The sequence below is a fragment of the Bos indicus genome, chromosome 5 (genome assembly GCF_029378745.1).
Source record: "Bos indicus isolate NIAB-ARS_2022 breed Sahiwal x Tharparkar chromosome 5, NIAB-ARS_B.indTharparkar_mat_pri_1.0, whole genome shotgun sequence".
Classification (NCBI taxonomy): Eukaryota; Metazoa; Chordata; class Mammalia; order Artiodactyla; family Bovidae; genus Bos; species Bos indicus.
The window spans coordinates 107,303,653-107,331,389 of record NC_091764.1 but is presented as its reverse complement, the minus strand read 5'-3'; the positions used below and the strand labels follow the sequence as shown (position 1 = coordinate 107,331,389).

The following is a 27,737-nucleotide window of genomic DNA, read 5'->3' as shown; positions in this document are numbered from 1 at the left end:
ATCCTCTGTCATCCCCTTTCTCCTCCTGCCCTCAATCCTTCCCAGCATCAGTGTCTTTTCAAATGAGTCAGTTCTTCACATCAGGTGGCCAAAATATTGGAGTTTCAGCTTCAGCATCAGTCCTTCCAATGAATATTCAGGACTGATTTCCTTTAGGACGGACTGGTTGGATCTCCTTGCAGTCCAAGGGATTCTCAAGAGTCTTCTCCATCACCACAGTTCAAAAGCATCAATTCTTTAGTGCTCAGCTTTCTTTATAGTCCAACTCTCACATCCATACATGACCACTGGAAAAACCATAGCCTCGACCAGACTGACAGTCGTTATGGGTGGCTATTTCTATCTGTATTCACGTAGAGAGATGTGGGGGTTGGCAGACTTGAGCTTAGTCCCCTGGCAATGCAACTGAGGCAGGGTTTGGGAAAGGCAGGCACACTTTCGGCAGGCCCGGGGGTGGAATTCTCTTTGGCAGGAGGGCAGCCGATGGGTGGGGGAAGAGAGGTGAAGGCGGCATCTGGCCCACAGTGCGGGTCTTGCTGGAGTCCTTGGTTGCCCTCCTTCCCGTGTGCCCAGAGATAGAGAGGGGCTGAGGGTGGGGGGTCACCCAGGAGGAGGAAGAGAGGGGTGGGGGGGCCATCCAGGAGGAGGAAGAGAGGAGATGGGCCTAGGAGGCCAGAGTCTCATCGCGACCGTCTTTGGTGGGGAGGGGTGAGTAGGGAGGGGTTACAGCCTCTGTAGATGCAGAGAGAGAAGCTCAGAGGCTGAGTCCCCGAGTCGCTCAGGTAGTAAGTGGGGGCTGAGGGGAGTTGCTCAGCACTCCCTGTCATCCCAAGTGGCCCCGGTGAGCTCTTTGAAGCCAGTTCAGCTCCTGCTTGGCCCTGGCTCAGGTGGGTCAGGCTCTGGGCAGGGGGACCGGAGCGGGGGCCTTCACCCCTCCCTGCAGAGTCTGGTGACCGACCCAGCCCCCACAGCACCTGTCCTCCTCGGGTACACATCCTGCCCGGGGCCCAGACGCTGGCTTCTCCCAGCTCTCCGTCTCCTCTTACAGGCGCGGGGGCTGAGCCAAGGCGGGGCCTCACCGGGGAGTGGACAGGGCTCTCTGCCCAAGCGAGTGGCCCAGCTGGGGGGTATATATAACTCTGAGCTCAGGCCTGGGCGTGGGATGGGCCCCAGGCCCAGGGGGAGGGGGAGAGGGATCTGCTGCCAAGCTGACTCAGACCTCGGGCTGCTCACCACCCTCTTTGGCTCCTGGACCCACTCTTGCCACCCTCTGTGCCCCCGCCCGACCTGAGCCCTGGGCACCCTGGAGGGCTCCTCCCCTCCCCCGCTAACCCCCGACCCTGCATCCAGAGGCCTCAACCTCGCTTCCAGGTGAGCAGCTGACTTCTCAGGCAGGAAGAGCAAAATGCCCAGAGGAATATCTGAGACTTGGAGTCTCTGAGGATGGGGGTTCAGGCCTGCCCCCAGCCCAGCCCACCGCACACCCAGAGCAGGGCTACCAATTAGGGTCAGACAGACATGCAGGTGACACTCGGGTGCAGGGACCTGTCTATGCCAAGCCTCCCCTGGGCCGGGGCTCCCCTTCCCCAGCTCACAGCAGCCTTTGTTTTTGCCCCGTCATGGTGTGACCCTCACCCTGGCGCTGCTGGTCACTCTGACCTCCTTGCCCAGCCTGGCTCTGGCCCTGTGGGTAGGTGGCGGGAGGTGAGTCTGGCCCCAGTGGCCTCACTCTCCCTCCGCTGCTGTCTTGCTCCTGTCCTTCCTTCTCTGTGCCCAGCAGGCCCCTTGCCTTCTTGGACTCTGCTCTGAATTTCCCAAGTGTCTGCCCTCCCCCCCACCCCTCTTTCTCCCGGGTCTCCCTGGGTGCCTTGTGGCCTGTTAGCTGTCGGGTGGTTCTTATCCAGCACCTGCCTCTTATCCAGGACCAGGCCGGGCTGGGGCCATGGTCTCTGTTCTCTCCAGCTTCATGGTTGGGGGAGATGCTGGAGGAACATCTTTTTAAAGAAAATGGATGGCACTTATGTTGGGTAGAGGAGTCAGCCTGGGGCTGGCTTACCTTGGGAGCTTTCTGGGAGGAAGTGGAGCTTGGCTGGGTGGACGAGGGCTGAAGGGAGTGATCCTTGGCCCAGAGGTGGAGACTAGCCGTGTGGGTTTGGGGGTTCCCCTGGGGATCTGGGCAAAGCACTGTGATCCAGGCCCATCTGAGATGCATGCATGCTAAGTTGCTTTAGCTGTGTCTGACTCTTTGAGACTCACCAGGCTCCTCTGTCCATGGGATTCTCCAGGTAAGAATACTGGAGTGGGTGACCATGCCCTCCTCCAGAGCATCTTACCCACTCAGGGATGAACCTGCGTCTCGTAGGTCTCCTGCATTGGTGGGCGGGTTCTTTACTATTAGCGCCACCTGGGAAGCCCTCATCAGAGGTGAATCACTAGCTTGCAAGAGGCAGAGCACGGGCTGGACCTGGGTGGGGCTCTGGTCACTGCAGGGACGGCACAGGTCAGGAGGCCTCAGTCCACTTCTGCCCGCTTCCTTGTGATCTTGGACCCTCCGCCGCCCTGTGCGGTGCGTCTCCCTCATCCGGCCTGGGGCCTTGGCCTCCTGTGTCTGGAGGCTTGACGGTGGGCACCTCTGCCCACATCCACTCTGTCCAGGGGCCTCTCCTCAGCTTCAGTTTCCCTATTTGAGAAATGGGGAGAGTAATAATACTATGTTTGGGGGGGTTAGTTTTATTTATTACTCATATATTTTCATTTTATTGCTCATATATTACACATATACTCACATTACTCATGTGAACAGCCAACTTATCATATATTTTATTGTGGGAAAATACACAGAACTTAACATGTACCATTCTGACCCTTTTTAAGTGCGTAGCTCAGCGGCATTAAGCACATGCACGGTGTCAGGCAACCAACCTCACGGACATCTCCAGAACTTTTTCCTTCTTCCCAACAGAAACTGTACCCATTAAATAGTAACTCCCGTTCCTCCCTCCCCCCAGGCCCTGATGGCCTCTAATCTCTTTTCTGTCCTGATGAATTTGCCTATTCTGGGTACAGCTATGACAAACCTAGGCAGTGTATTAAAAACAGAGCTATCACTTTGCCAACCAAGATCTGCAGAGTCAAAGCTATGGTTTTCCCAGTAGTCAGGTGTGGATGCGAGAGTTGGACCATAAAGAGAGCTGAGTGCTGAAGAATTGATGCTTTCAAACTGTGGTGCTGGAGAAGACTCTTGAGAGTCCCTTGGACAGCAAAGACATCAAACTTGTCAATCCTAAAGGAAACCCACCCTGAATATTCATTGGAAGGACTGACGCTGAACCTGAAGCTCCAATACTTTCGCTGCCTGATGCAAAGAGCCAACTTATTAGAAAAGACCCTGATGCTGGGAAAGATTGAGGGCAGGAGGAGAAGGGGGTGACATAGAGATAAGATGGTTGGATGGCATCACTGACTCAATGGACATGAGTTTGAGCAAACTCCAAGAGATAATGAAGGACAGGGAAGCCTGTCTACGGAGTTGCAAGTTGGACATGACCTAGTGACTAAACAATAGCAACAACATTTTGGGTACCTCACAGTAGTGAGTGAATCATACAGTCCTTGCCTTTCTGTGTCTCAAGTATTTCTCTCAGGACAGTACCTTCAAGGTTCATCCATGTTGCAGCCTGGGTCAGAACTTCGTTCTTTTCTTTTTTTTTTTAATTGCTGAATAATTCCATTGAATTCCATTGTATGGCTGGACCACATCTTATTGATCCATTTAAGCTATTAATTTCTGTGTGGGTATTTCTGCCTTCCGGATATTGTGAATAGTGTACACATGGGTGTACAGATAGCTCTTTAAGACCCACTTTCAGTTATTCGGGGTGTGTACCTAGAGATGGAATTGCTGGATCGTATGCTGATTGTTTAACTTTTTGAGGAGCTACCAGACTATCTCCCACAGTGGCTGCACCAGTTTACATTCTACCAGCAATGTACAAGTGTTTCAATTTCTTCACATCCTTGGCAATACTTATTTTTCGTTTTTCCCCAATAGCCATTCTAGCGGGTGTGAGGTGGTATTTCATGGTTTCATTTGCATTTCCCTAAGGTTAACGATGTTGAGCACCTTTTCACGCTCTTGTTGAAAGAAGGCACGGTCTTTGGTGTCACTGCCGGGCCTAGAGGTGCCCAGTGAACAACGTGGGCTGCAGCACTTGAGGGGGGACCCCTTCCCTGCCTTGGAGGAGCTCAGATGACTTGAGCCCAGGGAGCCACAGAGCCTGTGCACCAGGCCTGGAGGCAGGAGTGGGCATGCCCACCTGGCGGTGGCCTTGAAGATGGGGTTGGATTTCACCAGAAGTCCCAGAGCCCTCCAGGGACAATGGTGGTGACAGCTCGGATGTCAGGCCTGAAAAGTGTCTTCTCCACAAATAGCCTTCTCCTCCAGCTGCAGGTGTTTATAGCTTCAGTTGACCCCTGGCCAGAGCAGCCCCCAGGCCAGGCCATGTGCATGGCGGTGGGGAGGGGCTGGCCTCCTCCGCAGCCACCCCGTGCAAGAGTGAAATGTCAGCTCCTCTAAAGAGCTCCCTCCCTGTGAGGACTCTGCTGAATATCTCCCTTTGCTTCATGCCCTTTTCAACTTTGAAAACTAGTTTTCAGTTCAGTTCAGTCGCTCAGTCGTGTCCGACTCTTTGCCACCCCATGGACTGCAGCACGCCAGGCTTCCCTGTCCATCACCAACTCCCAGAGCTTGCTCAAATTCATGTCCATCGAGTCGGCGATGTCATCCAACCATCTCATTCTCTGTCATCCCCTTCTCCCATCCTCAGTCTTTCCAAGCATCAGGGTTTTTCCAGTGAGCCAGTTCTTCACATCAGGTAGCCAAAGTATTGGAGTTTCAGCTTCAGTATCAGTCCTTCCAGTGCATACTCAGGACTGATTTCCTTTATGATGGACTGGTTTGATCTCCTTGCTGTCCAAGGGGCTCTCAAGAGTCTTCTCCAGCACTACAGTTCAAAAGCATCAACTCTTCAGCATGTAGCATTCTTTACGGTCCAACTCTCACATCCATACATGACTCCTGGAAAAACCATAGCTTTGACTAGAAAACTAGTTCTAACAGGACTGTATTATCAATATTAGCAAAAACAACTGTCTTTCCGACCTTTCTTAATGGACATAAACTTTGAACATGTTTATGGCCCGGGGGAGGCCTGGTGCAGGGAGGGGATGAGACACACAAGAGACCTGTCCCAGATAGGATTTGCAAATGGGATAAAGGTTCATGTGTGGCTCACGTGTGACTGAGGAAGAGCCTGGGGTGACTGGCAGAACACGTGTGACTCCGGCTGTGGGCTTCAGAGTAGGGGGTGGTCACTTGGTGTGGCCGCTGCATTGGGAGCAGCCCACCTTTAGCCTGAGAGTCAATCCCTATGGCCATCTTCGCCCATGGATGATGGGGTCATGGGTGTGAGCTGGGTGGGGGCTTTGGGCACATGTTCTCTGACACATGGGCCACCTTCTGGTGGGGTGTCCTTTCCAGCCCCACCCAGACTCTCTCTGGGGTTGGCCAAGGTCACTGCCAGACTGCAATGCCCAGCTGCCCAGCTGGCCTCCACGTGGTCCAAGCTGGCCTCCTGCTGCCCCAGTCTGTGATCTCAGCCCCTGGAGGGGGTTTGCATCTGGGGGCAGAGCTGGGACAGGGTGCAGGTCTCTTGTCTTCCCACCGGCTCATCTGGATTTCCTACTACATTCCCTCTGCCATTGCTTTTCTCCGCTGCCTTCTCTGTGGCTTCGCAGCTCTGCACACTCCCTGTCTCCCTCTGCTGCCCAGGCTCCGGGGTCCTCCTGGCGTCCCATAAGCTCAGGCACGTTGGCTCCCACATCTCTGGGGGCCACTGTCCAGGAGAGAGTGTAAGCAGCGGGCCGGGCTCTTGGTCCAAATAGTTGGCTGTCCCTGCAGGACCTGGGCAGGGTCAGGGCAAGGGACAGTGAGCCATCACTAAGGACTTACTTCACGCAGAGGCCTGGGGTGGTGGTGGGGGAACTGGTTCAGAGAGGTGGAGTAGAATGGTCTCGGGCAACTCCCAGACCATCCGTGGGGAAAAGGAGCCATTGTGAAGCCCTGGGTGTGGCCTTAGAAAACGGATGTTCCATGGCCCTGGGTCAGTAATAAACCACGTGACTTTGAATAAATCACGTCCCCTCTCTGGGCCTTAGTTTCTTCTCACTTAGGCTACACAGGACCCCTGGGGCCACCTGGTCGGTCCTCTCAGTCTCATGTTAAAGAGAAGTTAAGAGAGAGGCTCTAGGGACTTCGCTGTGTGGTCCAGTGAATAGGACTCCCTGCTCCTAATGTAGTGGATGCAGGTTCGATCCCTGGTCGGGGAGCTAAGATCTCGCATGCTGCATGGTGTGGCCAAAACAAAACAAAACAGAGAGGCAGAGAGAACCAGACTGCCTGGATCTGAATCTCAACCACTTGCTGGTCTCCGACGTAAACAAGCTTGTAAACCTCTCTGTACCTCGATCTCCCTGCGGCTGGAATGGGAGATAGAACAGCTGCTACAGGAGGGCAAAAGTGTGAACGCGTACAGAGCAGTTACCGTCTTCACTCTGTATTTGTACAGATGCCTGTTTGCTCCACAAGTGTTCATTACTGTTACTATTATCACAAGCGTGAAAGAAACTGCAGCAGTTCCCTATGTCTGTATGAAGTCTGGAGTCTGGATCAGATGCCAGCTGGTCTGGAGGCAGTAGAACGGCCGGGTTGACCTCGGGAGATCCTCAGGGTGCAGGAAGAAAGCTGCTTGTCCCTCTCGGCTCCAGACACCCAGAGAAACCTGGGGCTCCACCGCCACCCCAGGATCCTCCACTGCTGACCGGCACAAGGGCCCTGGCTGCGGTATGGTCTGAGAGGGGCCGGCCAGGGAGAGGAGGGCGAATCACCCCGGAAGGAGAGAAGCACAACTTGAAAACCACAAAGACAGCCGAGCCAGCCTTGGATCCCTGGGTCTGGCTCCTCTGGCCCTACTGGTGGCCCAGGGCCAGGAGGCCTGTCTGGAGGCAGAGCTCCTGGACCCTGTAGCAGAGACACAGGTGGTTCTAGAGCTGGGTAGGGCTCTGTCTTTAGGACCTGGGGGGGTCTCTGTGATGTGGGGAGAAACAGTCTCAGCCAGGGGTGGGCAGGAGCCTCCTGGCTGCTGTTTAACAGGGCTTCCCAAGTGATTCAGTGGTAGAGGATCCACCTGTCATGCAGGAGACGCAAGTTCGATCTCTGGGTTGGGAAGATTCCCTGGAGGAGGGCATGGCAACCCACTCCAGTATTCTTGCCTGGGAAATCCCATGGACAGAGGAGCCTGGTGGGCTGCAGTCTGTGGGGTCACACAGAGTCGGACACGACTGAGCACACACAGCAGTGAAGGATGTTCCACTTTGTCCAGGCCAGGAGGCCCTCCCAGGCTGGGAGTGGCCTCCTGCAGTTGGAGCACCTTCTTTGCCAGGCCCTGAGCCACTTCCAAGTGGCTGAGCCAGGACTCGAACCCAGGCGTTAACCCTGCATCTGCTGGTGCCCACCTGGGTGAGATGCTCCATCTGCCTGCACTTCTCTGGGCCAGGTGCATTTCCAGTGAAGTCAGTGAGGCTCACGCTTCAGGGCCCTCACCTGCCTGGGCCCCTTCCAGGTGCCTAAACCTTTAATTTATTTATGTTTAAAATTCCTTTTATTTATTTGGCCGCACTGTGTGGCTTGCAAGATCTTAATTCCCCGACCAGGGATTGAACCTGGGCCCTAGCAGTGAAGAGTCGACTCATTGGAAAAGTCCCTGATGCCGGGAGAGATTGAAGGTGAGAGGAGAAGGGGGTGACAGAGGATGAGGTGGTTGGATGACATCACTGACTCGATGGACCTGAGTTTGAGCAAACTCAGGGAGACAGTGAAGGACAGGGAAGCCTGGCGAGCGGCAGTCCATGGAGTTGCAAAGAGTCGAACACCACTGAGCGACTGAACAACAGCAGCTATCAGTGAAAGCACGGAGTCCTAACCATGGGAGTTCCCGAAACTTTTAGTTTTAATTAAAATTTTAAAATAACTTTATTGAAATCTGATTGATGTGCAATAAATGACACGTATTTGAAGTGGACAGTTTGGTAGGTGAAGAGTCCACGTGTCCATATGTCCACCTGTGGAGCCGTGACCATCATCAAGAGAAGGAGCCCACCCTCACCTCCAGCAGGTCTGAACCTAGTTCTGTGTTTGTTTCTAATTTCCTTTTCTCAAAGAAAGCTCCCCAGTTTTCAGATGCTTCAGGCCTCATGGAAATCTGGATTTGCTTCTGTCCTGAGTGAAGAGGAACTAAAAAGCCTCTTGATGAAAGTGAAAGTGGAGAGTGAAAAAGTTGGCTTAAAGCTCAACATTCAGAAAACGAAGATCATGGCATCCGGTCCCATCACTTCATGGGAAATAGATGGGGAGACAGTGGAAACAGTGTTAGACTTTATTTTTCTGGGCTCCAAAATCACTACAGATGGTGACTGCAGCCATGAAATTAAAAGATGCTTACTCCTTGGAAGGAAAGTTATGAGCAACCTAGATAGCATATTGAAAAGCAGAGACATTAGTTTGCCAACAAAGGTCCGTCTAGTCAAGGCTATGGTTTTTCCTGTGATCATGTATGGATGTGAGAGTTGGACTGTGAAGAAGGCTGAGCGCCGAAGAATTGATGCTTTTGAACTGTGTTGTTGGAGAAGACTCTTGAGAGTCCCTTGGACTGCAAGGAGATCCAACCAGTCCATTCTGAAGGAGCTCAGCCCTGGGATTTCTTTGGAAGGAATGATGCTAAAGCTGAAACTCCAGTACTTTGGCCACCTCATGCGAAGAGTTGACTCGTTGGAAAAGACTCTGATGCTGGGAGGGATTGGGGGCAGGAGGAGAAGGGGACGACAGAGGATGAGATGGTTGGATGGCATCACCAACTCGATGGACGTGAGTCTGAGTGAACTCAGGGAGTTGGTGATGGACAGGGAGGCCTGGCGTGCTGCAATTCAAGGGGTCGCAAAGAGTTGGACACGACTGAGCGACTGAACTGAACTGAACTGAACTGAGAGGCTCAAATGAGACCAGGCTAGGAGAGCACTTTGAGAACAATGCCAGACTCATCGAAAGTAGATTATCTGTATATTTGTTTCTTCTTTAATTTTTTTTCATTTATTTATTCTATTTGTAATTGGAGGACAATTGCTTTATAGTGTTGTGTTGGTTTCTACCTTACAACAACGTGTATCAGCCATAAAAAATATTTTTTTGGATGTGGACCTGTTTTTTAAAGTCTTATTGAATTTGTTACAATGTTGCTTCTCCTTTAGGTGGGCTTTTTTGCCTGTGAGGCATGTGGGATCTTTGCTCCCCTGACCAGGGATCAAACCCACACCTTCCTGCATTGGAGGGAGAGAAGTCTTAACCACTGGACTACCGGGAAAGTCCCCTATTTGCACTTAAAAGTGAACTCACTTTTCCCGCGGAAGGTGTGACCAGTATCGGGTCATTCATTTAGCAGCATTGGCTGAGTGCTCGCTCTGTGTAGCACTTTTCCTAGTTTTAGGTATAAACAGGAGATTTCCTCCTGTTGGGAGTCGGGGGTAGACGGGCAGTTGCGGGGTTTGGGGGGGTGACCTCAGCTTTCAGTGGGGTGTTTAGGGAACACGTCCCCCCCTCTAGTGGCAGCTGAGCCAAAGTTGCCTTCGGGACGTGAAGGTGAGGGAGTGGGCCTCGAGGGTCTCTGAGCAGAGGACAGGACATACAAAGACCCTGAGGTGGGAAGGCCTGGCACATCCAGCAAAAGCTCAGAGCCTCAAAGGTTGGTGGTGTGGGGTGAGGGACGGACTGAGCTGGGGATAGGTGGACAGATCCTGGGGGAGCCTCTGGGCTGTTGTAGGGATTTGGACACTTTCTAGGCAGGCAGATGGGAGCCCCTGGAGGGGGCTTGAGTTTTAATAGCATCACAGTGGCTGCTGTGTAGAGAATGGACTCAGAGCAGGGAATTCAGCCAGGGAAGGTGGTAGCTTGAACTGTTATGGTGATGGTTGGGGGAGAAGGGGCTGGATTCCAACCTAGTTTGAAAACAGAATCATCGGCTTTTGCTGGCAGACTTGTTCATTCATCTGACACAGAGATGCCAGGACTGGGGATGCAGACCTGAAGGGAGGTGCGGTCCCCTCCTCTGTGATGCTAAGAATCTAGCAGGAAGAGACACAGAAGTGATGGGCTGCTGCCCTTACAAGGGCTGGGCTGGAGCAGCAGGAGAACCGGATCCCGGATGCTGACCAAAGGGTCCCCATCGGCTCCCCTACTGCCGGCACCATACCCACTGGCACCGCACTCAGCCTAGGGGCCCCAAGAACCTCCACCCCGTCTGCCCTCTGTCCCTGAACGTTGGCAGTGGACTCTTCTTGTGGGCTGGGAGCTCGTTTGATTAACAGGAAGGGAGACTGAGCTCCAGAGAGCTGTGGTCGAGCCAGAGTTCAGGTCTGTTCCCAAGTCTGTACAATCTGGACACGTTTGAATGATGAGCCTATGGCCGTCAGGGCCCAGGTTTCAGATGAGGAGGCCGTGTGAGGGTCCGGAGGGAAGTGAGCAGTGAGCCCCCAGAGCTTGTCTGTGGAGCTGCCAGGTTGCAACCTGGCTCCTCGACTCCCAGCCTGTGACCACGTCTCTGCTGTTCACAGCTGCAGCATGACTGCCTCTGGTTAGACGTGGAGTAGGACTGTCACGTGTCCATTGGACTGCCTGCGGAATACCTTCCCCTGGGAAGCTTTGAGCAGGGGCATGGTGCTGGACCGTGGGCTTACAGAGATCAGCTCGCAGGCAGTGTCCCCAGGTCTGGACCTCCCCCTCCTTCCCTGACACAGACAGGTTTGTGCTCCCAGGCTGGCGAGTCTTCCTGGCAGACAAGACCTCCTGAGGGCGGCTCTTGATTCAGCCTTGGCAGTGGGGAGAGGTCAGCTGGGGGACCCGCGTGGCCTTGGCTAGGTGCCCTGGTTACCACCCAGGTGGCGGGTGGCCCGCTCGTTTCGCTGCCACCCTGCATCAGCAGCTTCTCACCCCCCACAGGCCTCCTGGCTCAGCCAGGCCTAGAGGACTGGGCTGGCTGGCGACTGTGCCCATAGGCGGAGAAAGGAGGTCATCACTCCTGCTCAAACCCTCTCACCCTCCGTCTCCTCCAGTGCCCTTCTTTATGGTCTAATCTTACCAGTGGTCAGTATAGCTCAAGGCTCACCTGGCCACCCAGCCTGATCTGGCACCTCGCCCTCTGAGCACGCGGCATGGGCCCCACTGGCTGCAGGCACTGGGCCGTCATCTGGCCGCACGGGTGGTGAGCTCCTGGAAGGCAGGGAGCCCTCATCCTGGTCTCATTTATGACCAGAGAGGACATGGGGTCTTGCAGCATCTCCTCTAGGAGGCTGGGCCAGCAGGAAGCACTCGGGTGACCTGGTGATGGTCTAGCAGGAGCCATGGAGCTGTGTCCGGGTCAGGGCCGCGGGTTCCCCTCCAGAGACGCTCCTTGCATCCCACGTGCCCTCTGCTGCCCACAGACAAGACAGACACCCTGTCTGGTCCTGCTCTTTCGTGGAGGTGGTGGGGACCGAGGGAGCTGTCTGGAGCCAGGGCCAAGGCAGGGAGGCCCCAGGGGTGGCATGAGCAGAGGTAGCTGCCAGGCTGCAGTGAGGGGAGGCTCCGGCGGGGGTGGTGGGGGGCGGGGGTTCCAAGCTGTGTGCCCACCAGCTGGAGACCCATGGCCCTGTCATCGTGTCCTCAGGTTACCATCCCCCAGTGAGGCCTTGGCTCCTTCCTGCTGCCCGGAGACCCCTGGGATCTAAGGAGGGTGGCGGGGGAAAGGGGCCTGCAGAATCATCACCCCAAGTGCCGGGCAGGTGGGCAGAGGTGAGGGCTGGGGTCCCTCGGGCTCTCCCACTGAGAAGGTGCTGTGTCTCTGCAGGTCGGAATGAGCTGATCGCCCGCTACATCAAGCTCCGGACAGGGAAGACCCGCACCAGGAAGCAGGTGGGCCCTGGCGCGGGTGCCCTGGCACCAACGGTGGCTCTCGGGGTCGGCTTGGCCCTCTGCAGGGCCAGATGTGGGCTCTGGGGGCCAACTCAGGAGGGGTCCTCCACTGGGTGTGCCCCAGACGGTCAGTTTCCCTGGGGTCCCCGCCACCGTCGCTGGGAGGAGAAAGACCCCTCCCCTGCTTCTCCTGGCCAGCAGGAGGACCGCACTTCTGTTTAGCTGGGAGGGCGGAACCGAGGGCCCGTCAGTGATGGATCATTCACTCATTCATTCTTTCAGTCTGTGATGTGGATGGGGGGCTGTGGCGGATGGGGGGTTGGGGGGAACCCCGTGGGGAGCGGCCTTCGGGGAGAAGGCAGGAACAGGAGTCCCTTTTCCTGCCTCAGGTGTCCAGCCACATCCAGGTGCTGGCTCGGCGAAAAGCCCGTGAGATCCAGGCCAAGCTAAAGGTAAGACAGGGGTGGCGGTGGGAGCACAGGCCCAGGGCTTGGGAGGGCTGGCCTCTGGGACTTTGGGCTCATTTCCCAGGAGGAAAAGTCTTTCTGTGGGTTTCGGGACTGCCTGCAGAGCCAGCGGGCTTCAAGGTGCTGAGGAAAGTGGGGTTCAGCCTGTAACCCTGTAAGCCCCATCCGGCAGAGGACACTGACCACTGACTGGCAGCCATGTGTGTGTGTGTGTGTGAACGGCCAGGTTCAGCATCCTGGGAGGCACAGTCCAGTCTCCTGCTGTGCACTCCACCCACCACCACCACCCGCCCCAGCTCAGAGGGACAGTGCACGCCCCAAATCCCGTGGCTAGGGCGACAGGATTGACCTCCAGGCCCCTTTCCTTGAGGACCCCTCAGCCCCTTACTGTCTGAGGGTGGCGGGACCTGGGAGGCACTGCTGGGGAGCGGGGTTCCATGCTGGAGGAGGGGCTGGTGGAATTCTTCCCACCCCACTCTCTGGGACTGGACGTTCCTGCCCCTCCCTGGATCAGCCCCACCTTGCAGGCCTGGACAGGTGACTGTTTGAGGGGGCCAGCCCTGGTGGGAACCCCCTCTGCATGGGACTCAGGCCTTCTGGACCCCAGAGCCAGGGCCCCTTGGGTGACTACTCCTCCCGTGGAGGAGCCAGCATTTGGGCCTTAGACCAGACCAGTAAATCCATGGACATTAAAAAAAATTTTTTTTAATTTTAATTTTTTTGACTGTACTGTGTGACTTGTAGGGTCTTAGCTCCCCGACCAGCAATTGAACCTGGGTCCTCAACAGTGAAAGCGCAGAGTCCCAACCACTGGGCCACCAGGGAACTCCCCACAGACATTTTCTAAAGCAGTGGAAGCCTTTCTGGTTTTTTTCCTAACTGAATTATCACCGATATGATGTCGGAGGAGCTGCTGTGGTCAAAGTTAAGTTGGGAGGAGCGGGCTAGGGACCCCTCCTCTACATCCCTCTCAGGCCCCACGACTCTCGAACCCGAAAGCATACGAGAACCCAGTTTCAAAGCCCCTGGGCTAGAGGACCACAGAGGACCCCTCTGGGACTGCGGCCCATGACCCTGACACTGGAGCCTGGAAGGCGTGGGTCGGAGGCCACAGGAGGCTGCCCCCGCTGCCCACCCAGCTCCATTCCTCCTGCATCAGCCCAGCTGTCCCTGCCCCCCACAGCTGCGGCCCAGCCCTCGCTCCTTTGCCCCCAGGACAGCTGGCTGGCCGCAGCTGCTGTCCCTCCCTCTCAGGCTGGCACATGTACCCAGACACCCTCAGCCCTGGCGCCCACTTGCTCCCCACTCCACTCTCTGGCTGCCCTGTGACTCCCTGGGGCCCAGCGGGGGACCTGATGGAGAGTGGGGTGTCCAGGCTTCTGTTAAGAGCTGTAGAGGGGAGCTGTTGATTCCCGAGGGGCCCGGCTGTATGGCCCACGTGTGCTGGAGGGACTGAACTTGTCCCTGTCAATAGACTCTGATGAGGGGCCAGGAACAGCCTCAGTGGGCCGCCAGACAGGCTTCAAGGGGAGCCACGGGTCCTTTAAGTAATATACACATTTTCCTGCATATGCACTTAGGGGAGAATTTGATCTGAGGATTTTACCATATTCTCCAAGGGGTCTGGGGCCCAGTGCAGTTAAGCTACCCCGTGGGCAGCAAGGTCAGGTGGAAATCTTTGGGTCACTGGCCTGGCTTTGCCCATGGGCACTTGGCTGGGTCATCCACCTCAAGCTCCAGCCAGCTTCCCCACCTATAAATGACAGGGTTAATCAAGGTGCTGTCTGAGGTCCCCTCCAACCTCAAAATTCAGTACCAGGTCATTGATGTCACCCCCCAACTCCCCCCGATTCCTGTTCCACTTGCTGGTCCCCGGCTGTTCACTAGGCCAGCTATGAGAAAGGAGTACAGGTCTCTGATCTCTGGTTGGAGCCATCCAGCCTCCCACTGCCGTTGTTAACAGGGGTCTGTTAACAGACCCTGTTCCTGGGGTGCTGCCCCACCCATGTCCTGGAGGGAGCAAGCCTGAGTGATGCTCCTGAGACCCCCAGAATCCTTGCAGAGAGGCAGCCTGATACTTTGGTTAATAGGGATCACCTCAGAGCAGGATTCAAGATTGGCCCCAAAAGGACAATGGGCTGGGGTGCCCACCACTCAGCGTGGCCTCTTGCACCCTCTGTGCTGAAGATGGGGTTGCCCTCAGGTCCTGACCTGCCCCCTCCTCGGTCTGCTCAGCCCCTGGGCCTGCAGAGGTCAGAGGTCATGGATGGCCTGTCCTGGACCCACTTCGCAGGGCAGACCCTCCTGTGACCCCTGTCAACACCCGGGTCCCCTAAATTCTCTGAGCCTCAGTTTATCTTAGAATAGGGGTGTGACAAGTCCTGCCAGCCTCACAGGGATCCTATGATGTTCAGAGCCAAAGTGAGACAGTGTTCTTTACTTTCTGGGGGCTGTCTAGTGCCCTGTGACTGTACGGGTCCCTGAGAGTCTGGGTAGAAGGGCCTGGCCCCATGCCGTGTCCCGCAGGATGCCGGGCTCACCACTCAGACCTTTGCTGTAATGCCACCCACCGGGCGAGTGAAGTCACAGCAAACCCAGCTGTGAGCTGTGAGGCCCTCCCTCAGCAATCCGCTTGCTTATCATTCAGGACAGATTTGGGTCACCAAGTTGGTGATTAAATAAAGGGCCCACGTATTTTTCCCATTTAAAATAATCCATCATAAAGATACAGGATTTCTAATCACAGCTCCCGAGTTGACATAACCCAGCGTTTTAGCCCCAGTAATGCTCCCTGCACCAGCCCATCTGTCTGTATGGTCTTATTTCCGATCCATATGGACTTTTTGGAATAAAGGATGTTGTCTTATTGCTTGAGAGGCCCTTTGGGGTTGGGGAGCTCAGGATGGGACCATTGGCTTAGACAAGTATTAACAAGGATTTATTATAAGCAGATGATAACTGCTGATTCATTCAGAGCCTGTGCCGGGTGAGCCCATTTTTTTGGGAGGGTCTTTGGACCACAGAGGACAGACAGTCACATTCTGACACATAAAAGGCTCAGGAGCCGTGGGTGCCCATGGTACAGTTGACACCCATAGGCCAGGTCTGAGACAGGGACCACAGGAGACTGGCCCTTGTCACTGTCCATGTGACCGGAGATGACCTCTGCTGAGCATATTCCTGCTTCCTCTCCCATGAGCCAGGTGGGGCCCCAGACACCCTTGGTGTGGAGGTGAGCGAGGCCTGGGTGGTCTCTGTTCACAGGTGTCCCTTAGGTTGGTAACAGGAGAGCTGTGGTCTGGCCGGTGACCTTCAAAGTCTTTTTATTTTTCTTCGAACTTTAAACTTTTTATTTTGCATTGGGGTATGACTGATTAACAATGTTCTAGTAGTTTTAGGTCGGAGAAGGCGATGGCACCCCACTCCAGAACTCTTGCATGGAAAATCCCATGGATGGAGCAGCCTGGTGGGCTGCAGTCCATGGGGTCGCTAAGAGTCGGACATGACTGAGCGACTTCACTTTCACTTTTCACTTTCATGCATTGGAGAAGGAAATGGCAACCCACTCCAGTGTTCTTGCCTGGAGAATCCCAGGGAAGGGGGAGCCTGGTGGGCTGTTGTCTATGGGGTTGCACAGAGTCGGATACGACTGAAGCAACTTAGCTGCAGCAGCAGCAGCAGTAGTTTTAGGTAGACAGGGAGGGGACTCAGCCTTACATATGTATGTATCCATTCTCATTCAAAGCCCCCTCCCATCCAGGCTGGCATAGAACATTGAGCAGAGTTCCCTATGTTAGGCAGTAGGTCCTTGGTTGTTATCCCTTTTGAATACAGCAGTGTGTACCTGTCCATCCCAAACTCCCTAACTATCTCTCCCCCCTGGCAACTATAAGTTTGTTTTCTGCGAGTCTCTTTCTGTTTTGTAAGTAGGTTCATTTGTATTATTTCTTTTTAGAGTCCACACATAAGGGATGTCATACAACATTTCTCCTTCTCTGTCTGACTTACTTCACTCAGTATGACACTCTCTAGGTCCATCCATTGTTGCTGCAAATGGCATGATTTCATTCTTTTTAATGGCCAAGTAATATTCCATTGCATATATGTACATTTTCTTTATCCATTCCTCTGTTGATGGACATTTAGGTTGCTTTCACGTCCTGGTGATTGTAAACAGTGCTGCAATGAACACTGGGGTGCATGTATCCTTTTGGATCATGTTTTTCTCGGGCTATATGCCCGGGAGTGGGTCAAAGTCTCTTTAAACGCTAGTGCGACAGGCAGGACAAGTGTCCCCTTTGACAGATGAGGAAAGGGATCAGAGCCACCCAATGACTTCCTCAGAGTCACAGGGAAGGTTCACAGCCCTGCAGGAGCGGGAGCCTGATCCCGGGGCCTCTCCTGGCCTGCCACGGTGCTCGCGCTGAGGCCTCCCCCCAATGTCTCCCCAGGATCAGGCAGCTAAGGACAAGGCCCTGCAGAGCATGGCTGCCATGTCGTCCGCCCAGATCATCTCCGCCGCAGCCTTCCACAGTAAAATGACCCTCACCCGGGGCCCAGGCTACCCAGCGGTCTCAGGGGTAAGTGGAGCTGCCTGTAGCCGGAGGCTGGACCACCCTGTCCTCCCTTCTCCCCCTTCTGAGGAGACATGGCGCTGGCCACACCAGAGTCGTCACGTGAGTCTTCTCAGGGAAGGAGGGACCAAGGACCCAGGGCTGTGCAGGTGTTGGAACCGCCCTCTGGGGCCTTGGCAGGGACACAGGCCGAAGCCACGCCATCAGATGGCCGGCCTGGGGGCTCTGCAGAGTTGGCCCGGTTTCCCGGTGGCGCTAGTGGTAAAGAACCCGCCTGCCAGAGCAGGAGACATGAGATACCTGGGTCCGATCCCTGGGTGGGGAAGATCCCCTGGAGGAGGGCATGGCAGCCCACTCCAGGATTCTTGCCTGGAGAATCCCATGGACAGAGGAGCCTGGTGGGCTACAGTTCACAGTAAACAGTGGGATGTGACTGAAGCAGCTTAACATGCACACATGCAGAAGAGGCAGCCTAGGTCCCGGGCTTTGGGGCAGCACTGGCCGGTGCCCAGCAATGCCCACCCCCACTTGGCCTCATCCCCCCCTCCCCCTCAGGTGTCCCTCCCAGGTGGAGGCTGACGTCCAAGAGCAAACTCCCCTTGAATGTGAACTCCTTGGCCTGAGAAAGGGTCTCTCGGCCGCTCTATGAACAGTCCAGAAAGGCCCCTCCATCCCAGGGCTGTGTCCTTCCGTACAGGGTTTTTCCTGGCTGTCGGGACTAACGCACCACCCCAGGCCCGAGAACAAGGGGCAGTCTGGCGAGCCTCTCATCCAGCCGTTTTTCAGTGTGTCCAGCAGGACATTGAGTAGACAGGACGACAGGACTTGAGGTGTGCCCGCGTGACTTTGGGGCGCTCAGATCTAAGCAGGATGCCTGACTCCAGGACTGTTGGGGGCCATACTTGGCACCGCCACAGAGGACTTGTCTCTGAGGGAGGGGACGGGAGGAGCCGTGTCTGAGTCTGGGGGCTTCTCCTGGGAGCCCCTCACTGGGGGGTGTTCCCGGGGCTGGGCTTCCTGGATGCATTCTCTGGGAGGCCATGCTGCCTGGATGGAGGCAGGGGTGTTAACACCCTCCCCAGCCCCCGGGCCCAGGCTCCAGCCTCCCTTCCAGCCCTAGGGCCCCTGCGACGTCTGACTGCACGATGCCTGCCGTACCCCCGGGGCTCTGCTGACCCTGTGCTTTTACCTCCTCAGTTTTGGCAAGGAGCTCTGCCGGGCCAAGCCGGAACGTCCCACGAGTGAGTATGGCCTCTGACTGCTCCCTGGGCTGCACTTGAGCCAGTGAACCATTCTGTTGACCCCGGCCACAGGGTGGGTGGGCCACAGGGTGGAGTCAGCGTTTCCCAGTGGCTCTGTGCTTAAGGATGGCGCACCCGGGTTTTGCCAAAGCCCTGGTCTGTCCTGGGTGGGGCAGGGCCTGAGCTCAGGACCCGAGGGGAGGAGGCTGGCCTGGGTGGAAGGGAGGGAGTGATGGGTTCGCCCCACAGACATGCTGCTTCCATGGGCTGGCCAGAATCCTGGGGGAGCAGGAGGCCAGAGTCCCGACCCCCCAGGCTGCCTCACAGACAGCGCTGGGGCCTGACCGAGGCCCCATGGCTGCCCCGGGCTCACGCGTCTTCTCTCGTCTCCTGCAGTGTGAAACCTTTCTCCCAGCAAACCTACACTGTCCAGCCGTCACTGCCTCTGCCAGGTGGGTGGGCAGGGTCTGACTCCCTCCTGTGTCACGCCCTGTGGCTCCTGTCCTGGTCCCAGGCCCCGACAGCTGGGCACTCATGCTCCCTTCGACGCCGTCCTGGTGCGTGCTCAGACTGTGCACCCCGGTCCTCTCCAGAGCTAAGACCCCTGTATTCCCAGGGCTGCCCATCCTCCCCAGAGAGACTCAGGGCTGGCAGCGTGCAGGTTCAAGGGGCACGGTGGGTGCCCCGGGCAGCTGCCCCACCTGCATGTGCGTCCCGTGCAGCCTGGCACTTGGGCTGGCCTCCCTCTGGGACACTGTAACTTCCTTCAAGACAGGCTTCCCGCAGAGCCTGGCGTTCCAGCCTGGAGCCCCTGGTCAGCAGAGGGAAGGCTCCTGAGAGGGGGCAGACTGGGCGGCACCCTGGCTGCTCACGTGATCAGCTCTGTCCCTGCCTCTTTCTCAGGAGGGTCCCTCCACCTGCCTCTCTGCAGGGCAAGACAGGATCCTCGCCCTTAGCCACCTTTCCTGGTTTGGGATTGGCTCCTGCCTACATTGTAGCCTGGCTTTCCTGTTCTGACAGGAGCCCTGCCGCCTTCCTAGGTTCTTAACGGCCGCTTGGGGCCACCCCCACCCCCCTAATCTGTGCTCTCCCCTTTCTGCCCATCAGCTTCTCTCACGCCCTCCTCGTTCCTGCCCGGGTCACTGCCGTGGCCTCTTGACCAGCTTCCCCATCTGCAGCCACATCCTTGCTCTTCCACCCCGTAACTCACCCTTCATCTTTTTAAAGCATCTTTCTCACCGCGCTGCTTCCGGCTTAGAATCCATTAGAGGTTCCCAGTGATTGTCACTCTCCGTGAACCTGGGCACCATCCCGGGCTGGAGTCTGTCCTCCGTGTGTTGGGCCACGTCCAGTGTGTCCCCACCGGGCAGGACCTAGGAAGCTGCCCTTGGACAAATGAACGAGGGATTCAGCTCACGCGTCCAGTGTGTGAGCTGGTGTGTCCAGTGTGGGCCTCTGCCTGCTTCTCTGCCATCCCTTCTCTGTCTCCTCCCCGGGCTCCTGACCTACCTGCCTCGGCTGCCCCCTCGTCCTGTCTGTCACCAAGTCCTGCAGTCTTGCTCCCTCCCTGTCCCTCCTGTGTCCCCTCCTCTTCACTGCCCTCTTCTTCTCCCCCCTTGAGAAGAGCCCATGAGGCCCGCATCTCTGGCCAGCCCTGCCCCTGCCCAGTCCTTCCTCCACGAGGAGCAAGATGTGCAGAAATGCTCAGCCAGTCTCTCCTCGGCCCTGCTTAGAATCCTCTGTCACCCTTCTGAGCTCAGGCTGAAACCTGTACTCCTCACCGAGCAGCCAGGCCCCAACTCTCAAGCCTTGTTTCTGGCCCCCGCACAAAACTGCTGGACAGAGCCTCCCAGCCCACTGATCATCCGGCCGCCTCATGCCCTCTGCCTGGAGCCCATTCCCCTGTCTCTGCTGCTGCCTCCTGCTCTTGCCGCATCACTTCTTTTTATTGTTTTTATTATTAAGTTTATTTTTAATTGGTGTTAGTTTCTGCTGTACAACAATGTGAATCAACCCTAAGTATACATATATCCCCTGCTACTTGAGCCTCCCTCCCACCCCCGCTGCATAAGCTCTTTAAGCATCACCTGTGGAAAGCCTTTCTGACCACCTCCAAGGTGGACCAGGAGCCCCGCTGCAGTGCTCAGCCTGTTTTCATCACGTTCATTGCTTCACTTAATCACAAACCTGCATTCACTTCTGGGCCAGATGCTGGTCACAGGGGCTGGGCAGAGACTTGTGTCATTGTAGTCATTTGTCCACTTATCTCCCTGGCTGGACCTGAAGCCCCTTCAGAGCAAGAACCAAGCAGTGCCTGCCCTGGAAGCCCTGGGTCCAGCAGGCATTCCACTCGCCCCCTGCACCCAGCCACCCCCGTCCCCTTGCCCACCCCCCTGCCACCTCCCAACCTGTCCCCGGCCAGCATCATCTCCCTTGAGAGCCATCCTGGGCCCAGAGGGGTCTGAACTGTCAGGGCTGAGCTCCCTACCAGGGCTGCCCGTGGACCACTGGCCAGTGCTTTGCCCCCACCCCCATGCCTGCTGGGAGGCACACAGCAGGTTCCAATGGGTCTGGGGGTCTGGGGGAGGCTGGAGTGGGGAGGCTGTGTGGGCCAGCTCCCATGTGCTGTCCACCGTATGCAGGGTTCGAGTCTCCGGCAGGACCTGCCCCGTCGCCCTCTGCGCCCCCCGCGCCTCCATGGCAGGGCCGCAGCGTGGCCAGCTCCAAGCTCTGGATGTTGGAGTTCTCTGCCTTCTTGGAGCGGCAGCAGGACCCTGATACGGTAGGTCCTAGCCTTTGCCAGCTGGATTTTCTCCCGCCCCATCCTCATTCCTGGAGGGTGCTGCTCCCCAGCCTCCTCCAGCTCCAATTTTACCTGCTTGGGCTTTCTCTCCCTGCCCTCTGCCCCGCTCCACCTTGGGACTGAATTTAGGTTCCCTGCTCCTTCCCATCCTCTCCTGGTTCACCCGTCCTTGCCCTGGCTTCTTTCTCACTGGACCTTGCGTCTCTCCCTCCCCTAAGTCCTCCCCTGGTCTCTGTGCCCCATCCTAGTCCCCAGTCCCTTCACGTCTTCCTTCCTGCCGTCTAGTCACCTCTCCCTCTGAAGACACTGGTCCCAGCCCCACCCCAGGCTGCACTGCACTGCCCCCTGTGGCTCCAAGGAGCCGCCCGTCTGCCCCACATCCTCGGGGACACCAGCAGGAGCAGCAGCCCACCCCCACCTTGTCCCCTTCTGTGTCTCCATCCTGGGTGACCAGCGTCACCTGCAGAGTTCAGAGTAGCACCTGGCCGGGTGGACAGGAGGCCAGAGCCTGGGAAACTTCAGTGATCATTTCAGTTTAACACTTTTTTTTCTTAAACGCTAAGATTTCTCAAGGTCTTTATTTTTTTCTTAATTTATTTTAAATTGGAGGATAATTGCTTTACCACGTTGTGTTGGTTTCTGCCATACAACAACGTGGATCAGCCCATATGTACACATACATCCCCTCCCCTCCTGAGCCTCCCTCCTATACCCCCGCACCCCCCGCACTCCCAGTTTGACATTTAGAAGCTTATTTTTCAGGTGGGGAACTTGTTAGTCAGACAAACCCTTCCTTGGAAGCCCAGAGTGTATTGTGAAAGAAGTGGATTTTCTTGGATTGCAGCAAGGGATTCCCAGCACCCTCACCATCACTCCAAGCGGGGGAAACACCCTTTTTCTGGTTCAGTGGTCTTCCATCACAGATGAGATTGAGGGGGTCCAAAGATAGAAATGACTCGCCTAAGGATGTTCAGTGACCGAGTCACAACTCAGAATAGTGCAAACAGCGACCAACACATGCCAAGCACCTGTGGGGGGCCGCCTGCCCCACGCGTGGGATGCCTGTTTACTCTGCTTTGCACTCAGCCCTTCTTCCTGCTCCGTGTTACCAGGGGGGAACCTGAGGCCCTGCCGTGGCATCCCTGCTCTGGGCCCCTGGCCGTGCTCGGAGCCCCAGGGCTGGTCCATCCGCCCCTCGGCCCCTCAGACCAGCTCTCCTGTGCCCACAGTACAACAAGCACCTGTTCGTGCACATCGGCCAGTCGAGCCCCAGCTACAGCGACCCCTACCTCGAAGCCGTGGACATCCACCAGATCTACGACAAGTTCCCCGAGAAGAAGGGCGGCCTCAAGGAGCTCTTTGAACGCGGACCCTCCAATGCCTTTTTCCTCGTGAAGTTCTGGGTAAGTCTCGGGTGGCCTCTTCCTTCCTGCCCCAGCTCGTCGATGACCATCACTTGGCCCTTGGCTCAACTGCCTTGAGGGAAAAGCCTGACCAGGGAGGCCTGGCTGGCAGGAGGCACTGATGGGAACCCTGCCCTGGTCAGGGGAGATAGCAGCGTGGGGGCCCTTCTCACCAGCATCTGCCTTCTTCCAGTTGGAGATAATAGCCTGTGTTCTTCTAGCCACCCTCAGATGAGAACCACCCTAGACCCCCAATTCACAGATGGGGAGACTGAGGCATGGAGTCAACAAGGGCCTGGCTGGGAGACCCCCAGCCCTGGTGAGCCTGGCTCCTGCAGTCCCGCTTGTGATGGGCGTGCTGGGGAAGATCAGGGCCGTCGGGAGAAGGTCACCCTGATCGTGTTACTTTAATTAGCATGTTTCTTCTTCACCAGGCTTCCCAGGTGGCACTAATGGTAAAGAACCCGCCTGCCAAGGCAGGAGACATAAGAGATGTAGGTTCAGTCCCTGGGTCGGGAAGATCCCCTGGAGGAGGAAATGGCAGCCCACTCCAGTACTCTTGCCTGGAGAATGCCATGGACGGAGGAGCCTGGCCGGCTACAGTCCATGCAGTCGCAAAGAGTCAGACACTACTGAGCGACTGAGCATGCATCCTCGCCACCCTACTGAAGGGAGGTACAGTTGACAGCCTTGGTCCCTAGAGGGGAAACTGAGGCACAGAGAGGTGAAATGACCTGCCAGGGCCACCCAGTTCATAGTGGCATCCCAGAGTGCAGACCCAGCTCTGGGAGTGTGCTTGTAGCCATCACCCTACATTTCCTGCTTTGCCAGGTGCCTTGTGCCTTCTGCAGGGCCCTGGTGCTTCCCCTGTCCTGGTGGAGGAGGCTGTGGATTGCCTAAAAAGGGACCCCAGCCCCTAAGCGGGGTCAGGAAGAGAGCAGACTTAGATGTGCATTCAGAGTCATTTTCTAGAGCCCAGACTTCGCTTCCAGGAGATGGTCGGGGGCATCCTGCCTGGAGATCAGAGCTGGCAGGACTGGGGGTGGAGCCAGAGCATCCTTCCCCAGTCTGGTCTGTGGCCCTGGTCCTCTCCTTCCTTCTGACTCTGGGGGGCTGGGGGCGGGGTGATTAGGGAAGAGGGGGTTGGGGCGGAGGTGCCAGGAAGCGTGAAAGGGCAAGTTCCATGCTGGCCTCAGTGCCCCATCCACGGGCTGCACGCAGAGCCTGTACTGTATGGACCCGACGGGAGCTTGCGTTCTCAGCGCCCGGGTGCGGTCACCACACAGGACTGGGGGCGGGCTACTAGTGAGCCCTCCAGCATGTAAGGAGAGCCAGGCGGGCAGCGGAGAGCCTGGCTGGAGAGTTGCGTTCCTGGGAGTCTTGGCTCCGCTGGACCCTGTTTCTCCACCTGCAGAATCAGCACTTGGTTCTTGGGGGCATGTGAGAGGCTGTGTGTCTGAGGACCCTGGTGTGTGCGGTCAGCTGATGGTGAAGGGGACTGTGTGCCTGCCTCCTGTCCCCAACCTGAGCCCTGATGGCCAGAGGCTTGGGCAGGGTGAGGGTGGGTGAAATCGGAGGTGGGGATGGGGCAGCAGTCTGGGGATGTGGGGTGGGGGGTCATGTTGGTGGCCGGGACACCTCAGCCCTCATTTGGATCCTCTCCTCCTGTGTGGGGAAGGCAGAAGCTCCAGGGAAGGTCAGACCTGTGATGTGGGGAAGGCAGTTCTCCTGTTTGCTAACCATGGGACTTGGGGTCCTCCTGGGCAGCCCCAGACCCCAGTCATCCAAAACCCTCTCCTCCTGCACCCTGGCATGGAGCTGGTGCCAGATTGGCCACACATTTAGGCAGGGACACAGCTGGGCAAGGACATGGTGAGCCCCCTCCCCACCCCCAGCCTCCTTTTTCCTGCCTGGTGGTTTTCTCATCTGGCCCCAGGCCCTGGGCATGCAGGCTGTGAGGTGGGTTAGAGGGTGATTGGAGTGGGAGGAGGGAGGACTCTGATGTCCCCAGCTCGGCCTCCCGGCCCCTCCTGCTGAGTTACTGCCCTCACTGGTGGGAGTAGGGAGTGAATGGTTGGCTTGCGTCCGCCGGGGCTCGTCGGTTCCAGCTGGCAGGGGCATTGGTGCAGGATGGGTTGAGGGGTCAGGCTGGGCCCGGTGCATGTGAGATGCAGGGGTTGAGAGGCCAGCGCCCCGCCCTCCTTCCCCAGGACCTGTGAGATCAGCAGAGTCCTCCTCTGTCCGTCGGTGGAGGGAGAGGGGCCTCCTGGACACTGATGGCTGTTAACTCCAGATTGAAAAGGCTGGGCTGAGCTGGCAGGGAGGACAGGGCCCCTGCCCCTCCTCCGTCGCAGGGCCCTGTCTCCTGGGCACATACCAGCGTGTGACAATGAATCTGAGCCCCCGGCCCCCTTGCCCGGCTGTCTCGGCTCATCTGTCAGCCACCCGATCCCCCACACCTGTTCTGGGCACAGCCTGTGAGCTGCCCACCGTGCCGCGGCTATGAATAGGGTGGGGGAGGGGAGTGAGGGGCGCGAGGGGTGGGGGGTGGGGTGCTTATTAGGGTAATGGGGGCAGCTCTGCTCTCAGGCTGGGAAGGTGGAGACGCCAAGCTTGTGTGGGCACGGTGCTCAGAGTGGGGGTACATGGTGGGCAGGAAATCCTGCGGTGGGGCTGTTGAGGGAGTGGGATCGTAGTTAGGATGTCACGGAGGATACTGTGTGGCTATCGCTGGCTGAGGTCCCCAGGGGTAGATTCCGGGGCGGACTCTGGACCTTCCCTTGTGAGACTTTTCTTTTTGCATGCTGGATTTTAGTTCCCCGACCAGGGATCGAACCCAGGACCTGTGCAGTGGAAGCACAGAGTCCTAACCCCTGGACTGCCAGGGAAGTCCCAGTGGAATTTCATCTCTGCTTCATCTCCTTCTCTCTCTCTCAGCTGCCAGCTCACCTGTTCTTGCTGCTCCCCCCACCCCCCAAGTCACACACACACACTCCTTGAGGGCAGAGACTATGTCACAGCCTCTCCCCTTCCACCCTGACTGTTCTGGGCCGGGCAGGATGCATGGGTGACTGAAAGGCCGGGCGAGTGGGAGGTGATGCCAGCAGACCCGGGAGTGTCTATGGGCTGGGGTGGGGCTGCGGTCCTGAGGATTGGCAGGTGCAGGAAGCTTAGGTGCCCTCCTCGTGACTACAGGACCGCTCCTCGACCAGAGCCACTGTGAGGGGGCAGGCTCAGATAGTCACGTGCCGCACTCTGTTAAGGCACACACCCTGCGCCTGGCCAAGCCCTGGGACAGCTTGGTTCCTGCCTCCAGGGTCTTCACCGTCTGGAAGGGGCAAGGCCAGGCCCTGCCAACCTAGTGGTGTTCCCGTTTTAAAGGGATTCTGCACAAGGGTGCCAAGACGTCTCAGAGCAGTTAGAGGAGGGGCCGAGCGGAAGGGGACTGGTGTTGGGGAGACTGATCTGGAGGCAGAACTGAGATGCAAAAGTCTAGGGTGGCTGGGCTCACGGGGCCACAGAGATGGCAAGGGGCCGGCCCCCCAGAGCCATTGCTGAAAGGCACTGGCAGGGTCTCCTTGCACTGAAGGCCAATGTGAGGTCCCATCTGCTGGGCGGTTGGTACCTGGTGGGCAGCAGGGGCCAGGCTCTTTCCACTGTTTCTGTACACAGTCTGACTTTACCCCAGGCCTGCGTGTGAATGGAAGCTTTCTGAGGCCCTACATCCATGTTCTTTCTGAGCACCGCCCCCTCAGGGGGTGCTGGCCCTGGGACCTGGGCCATGACCTCCAACAAGACCCCTCTGAGTCACCACCCCGCCCTCGCCCTTGTCTCCCTCCAGGCAGACCTCAACACCAACATGGAGGACGAGGGCAGCTCCTTCTACGGGGTGTCCAGCCAGTACGAGAGCCCCGAGAACATGATCATCACCTGCTCCACCAAGGTGTGCTCCTTTGGCAAGCAGGTGGTGGAGAAAGTGGAGGTAGGCACGCTGCCCACCCGGGCTCCGGCCCCTCACGCACACGCACACACATCCCCCACCCCAGCTTGGGCTTCTCACCTCTTTCCCCAGATTTGTCTGAGTTAAGGCAGTCTCACCCTCACCTCGTCCTTATCACTGACAACCTACCTCACGCCCAACACAAGCCGGGGGAGCGGTGGGAGGCCAGGCCCCCTCATCCTGGTGGTTCTCACCAGCTATACATCAGGTCTTGGGGGGCCAACCCTGGCACTGAGTCCCCCGCAGTGTTTAACCCAGACCTCTCCCACCTGTGGGTGGTGCCTGGGCAAGTCGCAGTCTCTGAAAAGCTCTTCGAGTTATTTCCAGTGAAGTTTTAGTTTGAGATAGTTGTGATCCACATGCAACTGTAATCCCTTTGCTAGCCCCCCTGATGGTAGCATCTTGCCTACGAGTGGACGGAGCATTAACACCCTGAAGCTGACTCTGATGTAGCCCACACGCTCAGCTGTGTGCCTGTGTGTGCACAGATGTGTAGATGCACACAGGTGGCCACAAAGTCCCTGTGACCCTGCCCCTGTGTGTGGCCAGAACTGAGCTGTCACTCTGTCCCCACCTCCCATCTTTAAGCTCCTCCCTTGGATATCCGGTGGGTGTCTGGGTCCCCGGGGGAGGCGGAGGTCTTGTTTCCAGGGACCCCGGGTCTCAGCCCCACCTTCCCTACTTAAGCCCTAGTGGGTCGTGGACCTTCCTCAGGGACCTGCCGGGCTGGAGGTGGGCAGCGGCCCTCTAAGCCGCGCTGTCCCCGGCCCTGCAGACCGAGTATGCACGCTACGAGAATGGCCACTACTCCTACCGCATCCACCGCTCCCCACTCTGTGAGTACATGATCAACTTCATCCACAAGCTGAAGCACCTGCCTGAGAAGTACATGATGAACAGTGTGCTGGAGAACTTCACCATCCTGCAGGTGTGTGCGTGCGGGTGTGTGTGCAGGTAGGGCAGATGTGTGTGTGCAGGTGTGGGGGGAAGGTGTGTGTGTACAGATGTGGGAAGGCAGGTGTGTGTTGGGGAACAGGTGTGAAGGCAGGTGTTTATGGGGACAGATGTGTGTGCAGGTGTGAATACAGGTGTGGGGGGATGTGTGTGGTGTGTGCAGGTATGGGGGCAGGAGTGGAGGGAAGGTAGGTAGTGTGTGCAGGTGTGGGGGCACAGGTGTGTGTGTGGGAGCAGGTG

The 27,737-nt window shown here is 57.1% G+C and overlaps 1 protein-coding gene across 5 annotated transcripts in view; it reads left to right on the top strand.

Moving 5' to 3' along the window:
* TEAD4 (TEA domain transcription factor 4) overlaps positions 1-27,737 on the top strand; it is a 66,758-nt gene that overhangs the window by 33,331 nt on the left and 5,690 nt on the right. For 3 of the 5 annotated variants that reach the window (XM_070790289.1, XM_019961692.2, XM_070790291.1), the window contains 9 exons: positions 11,991-12,055; positions 12,445-12,507; positions 16,974-17,102; positions 18,294-18,337; positions 18,734-18,789; positions 20,980-21,119; positions 22,370-22,543; positions 26,385-26,525; positions 27,319-27,471. In XM_070790289.1, coding sequence (XP_070646390.1) covers positions 11,991-12,055; positions 12,445-12,507; positions 16,974-17,102; positions 18,294-18,337; positions 18,734-18,789; positions 20,980-21,119; positions 22,370-22,543; positions 26,385-26,525; positions 27,319-27,471 — 965 coding nt within the window. Of the gene's footprint in view, positions 1-1,194; positions 1,372-11,990; positions 12,056-12,444; positions 12,508-16,973; positions 17,103-18,293; positions 18,338-18,733; positions 18,790-20,979; positions 21,120-22,369; positions 22,544-26,384; positions 26,526-27,318; positions 27,472-27,737 lie in introns of those variants that run through there. The other 2 variants (XM_019961691.2, XM_070790290.1) reach the window with 2 other exon arrangements.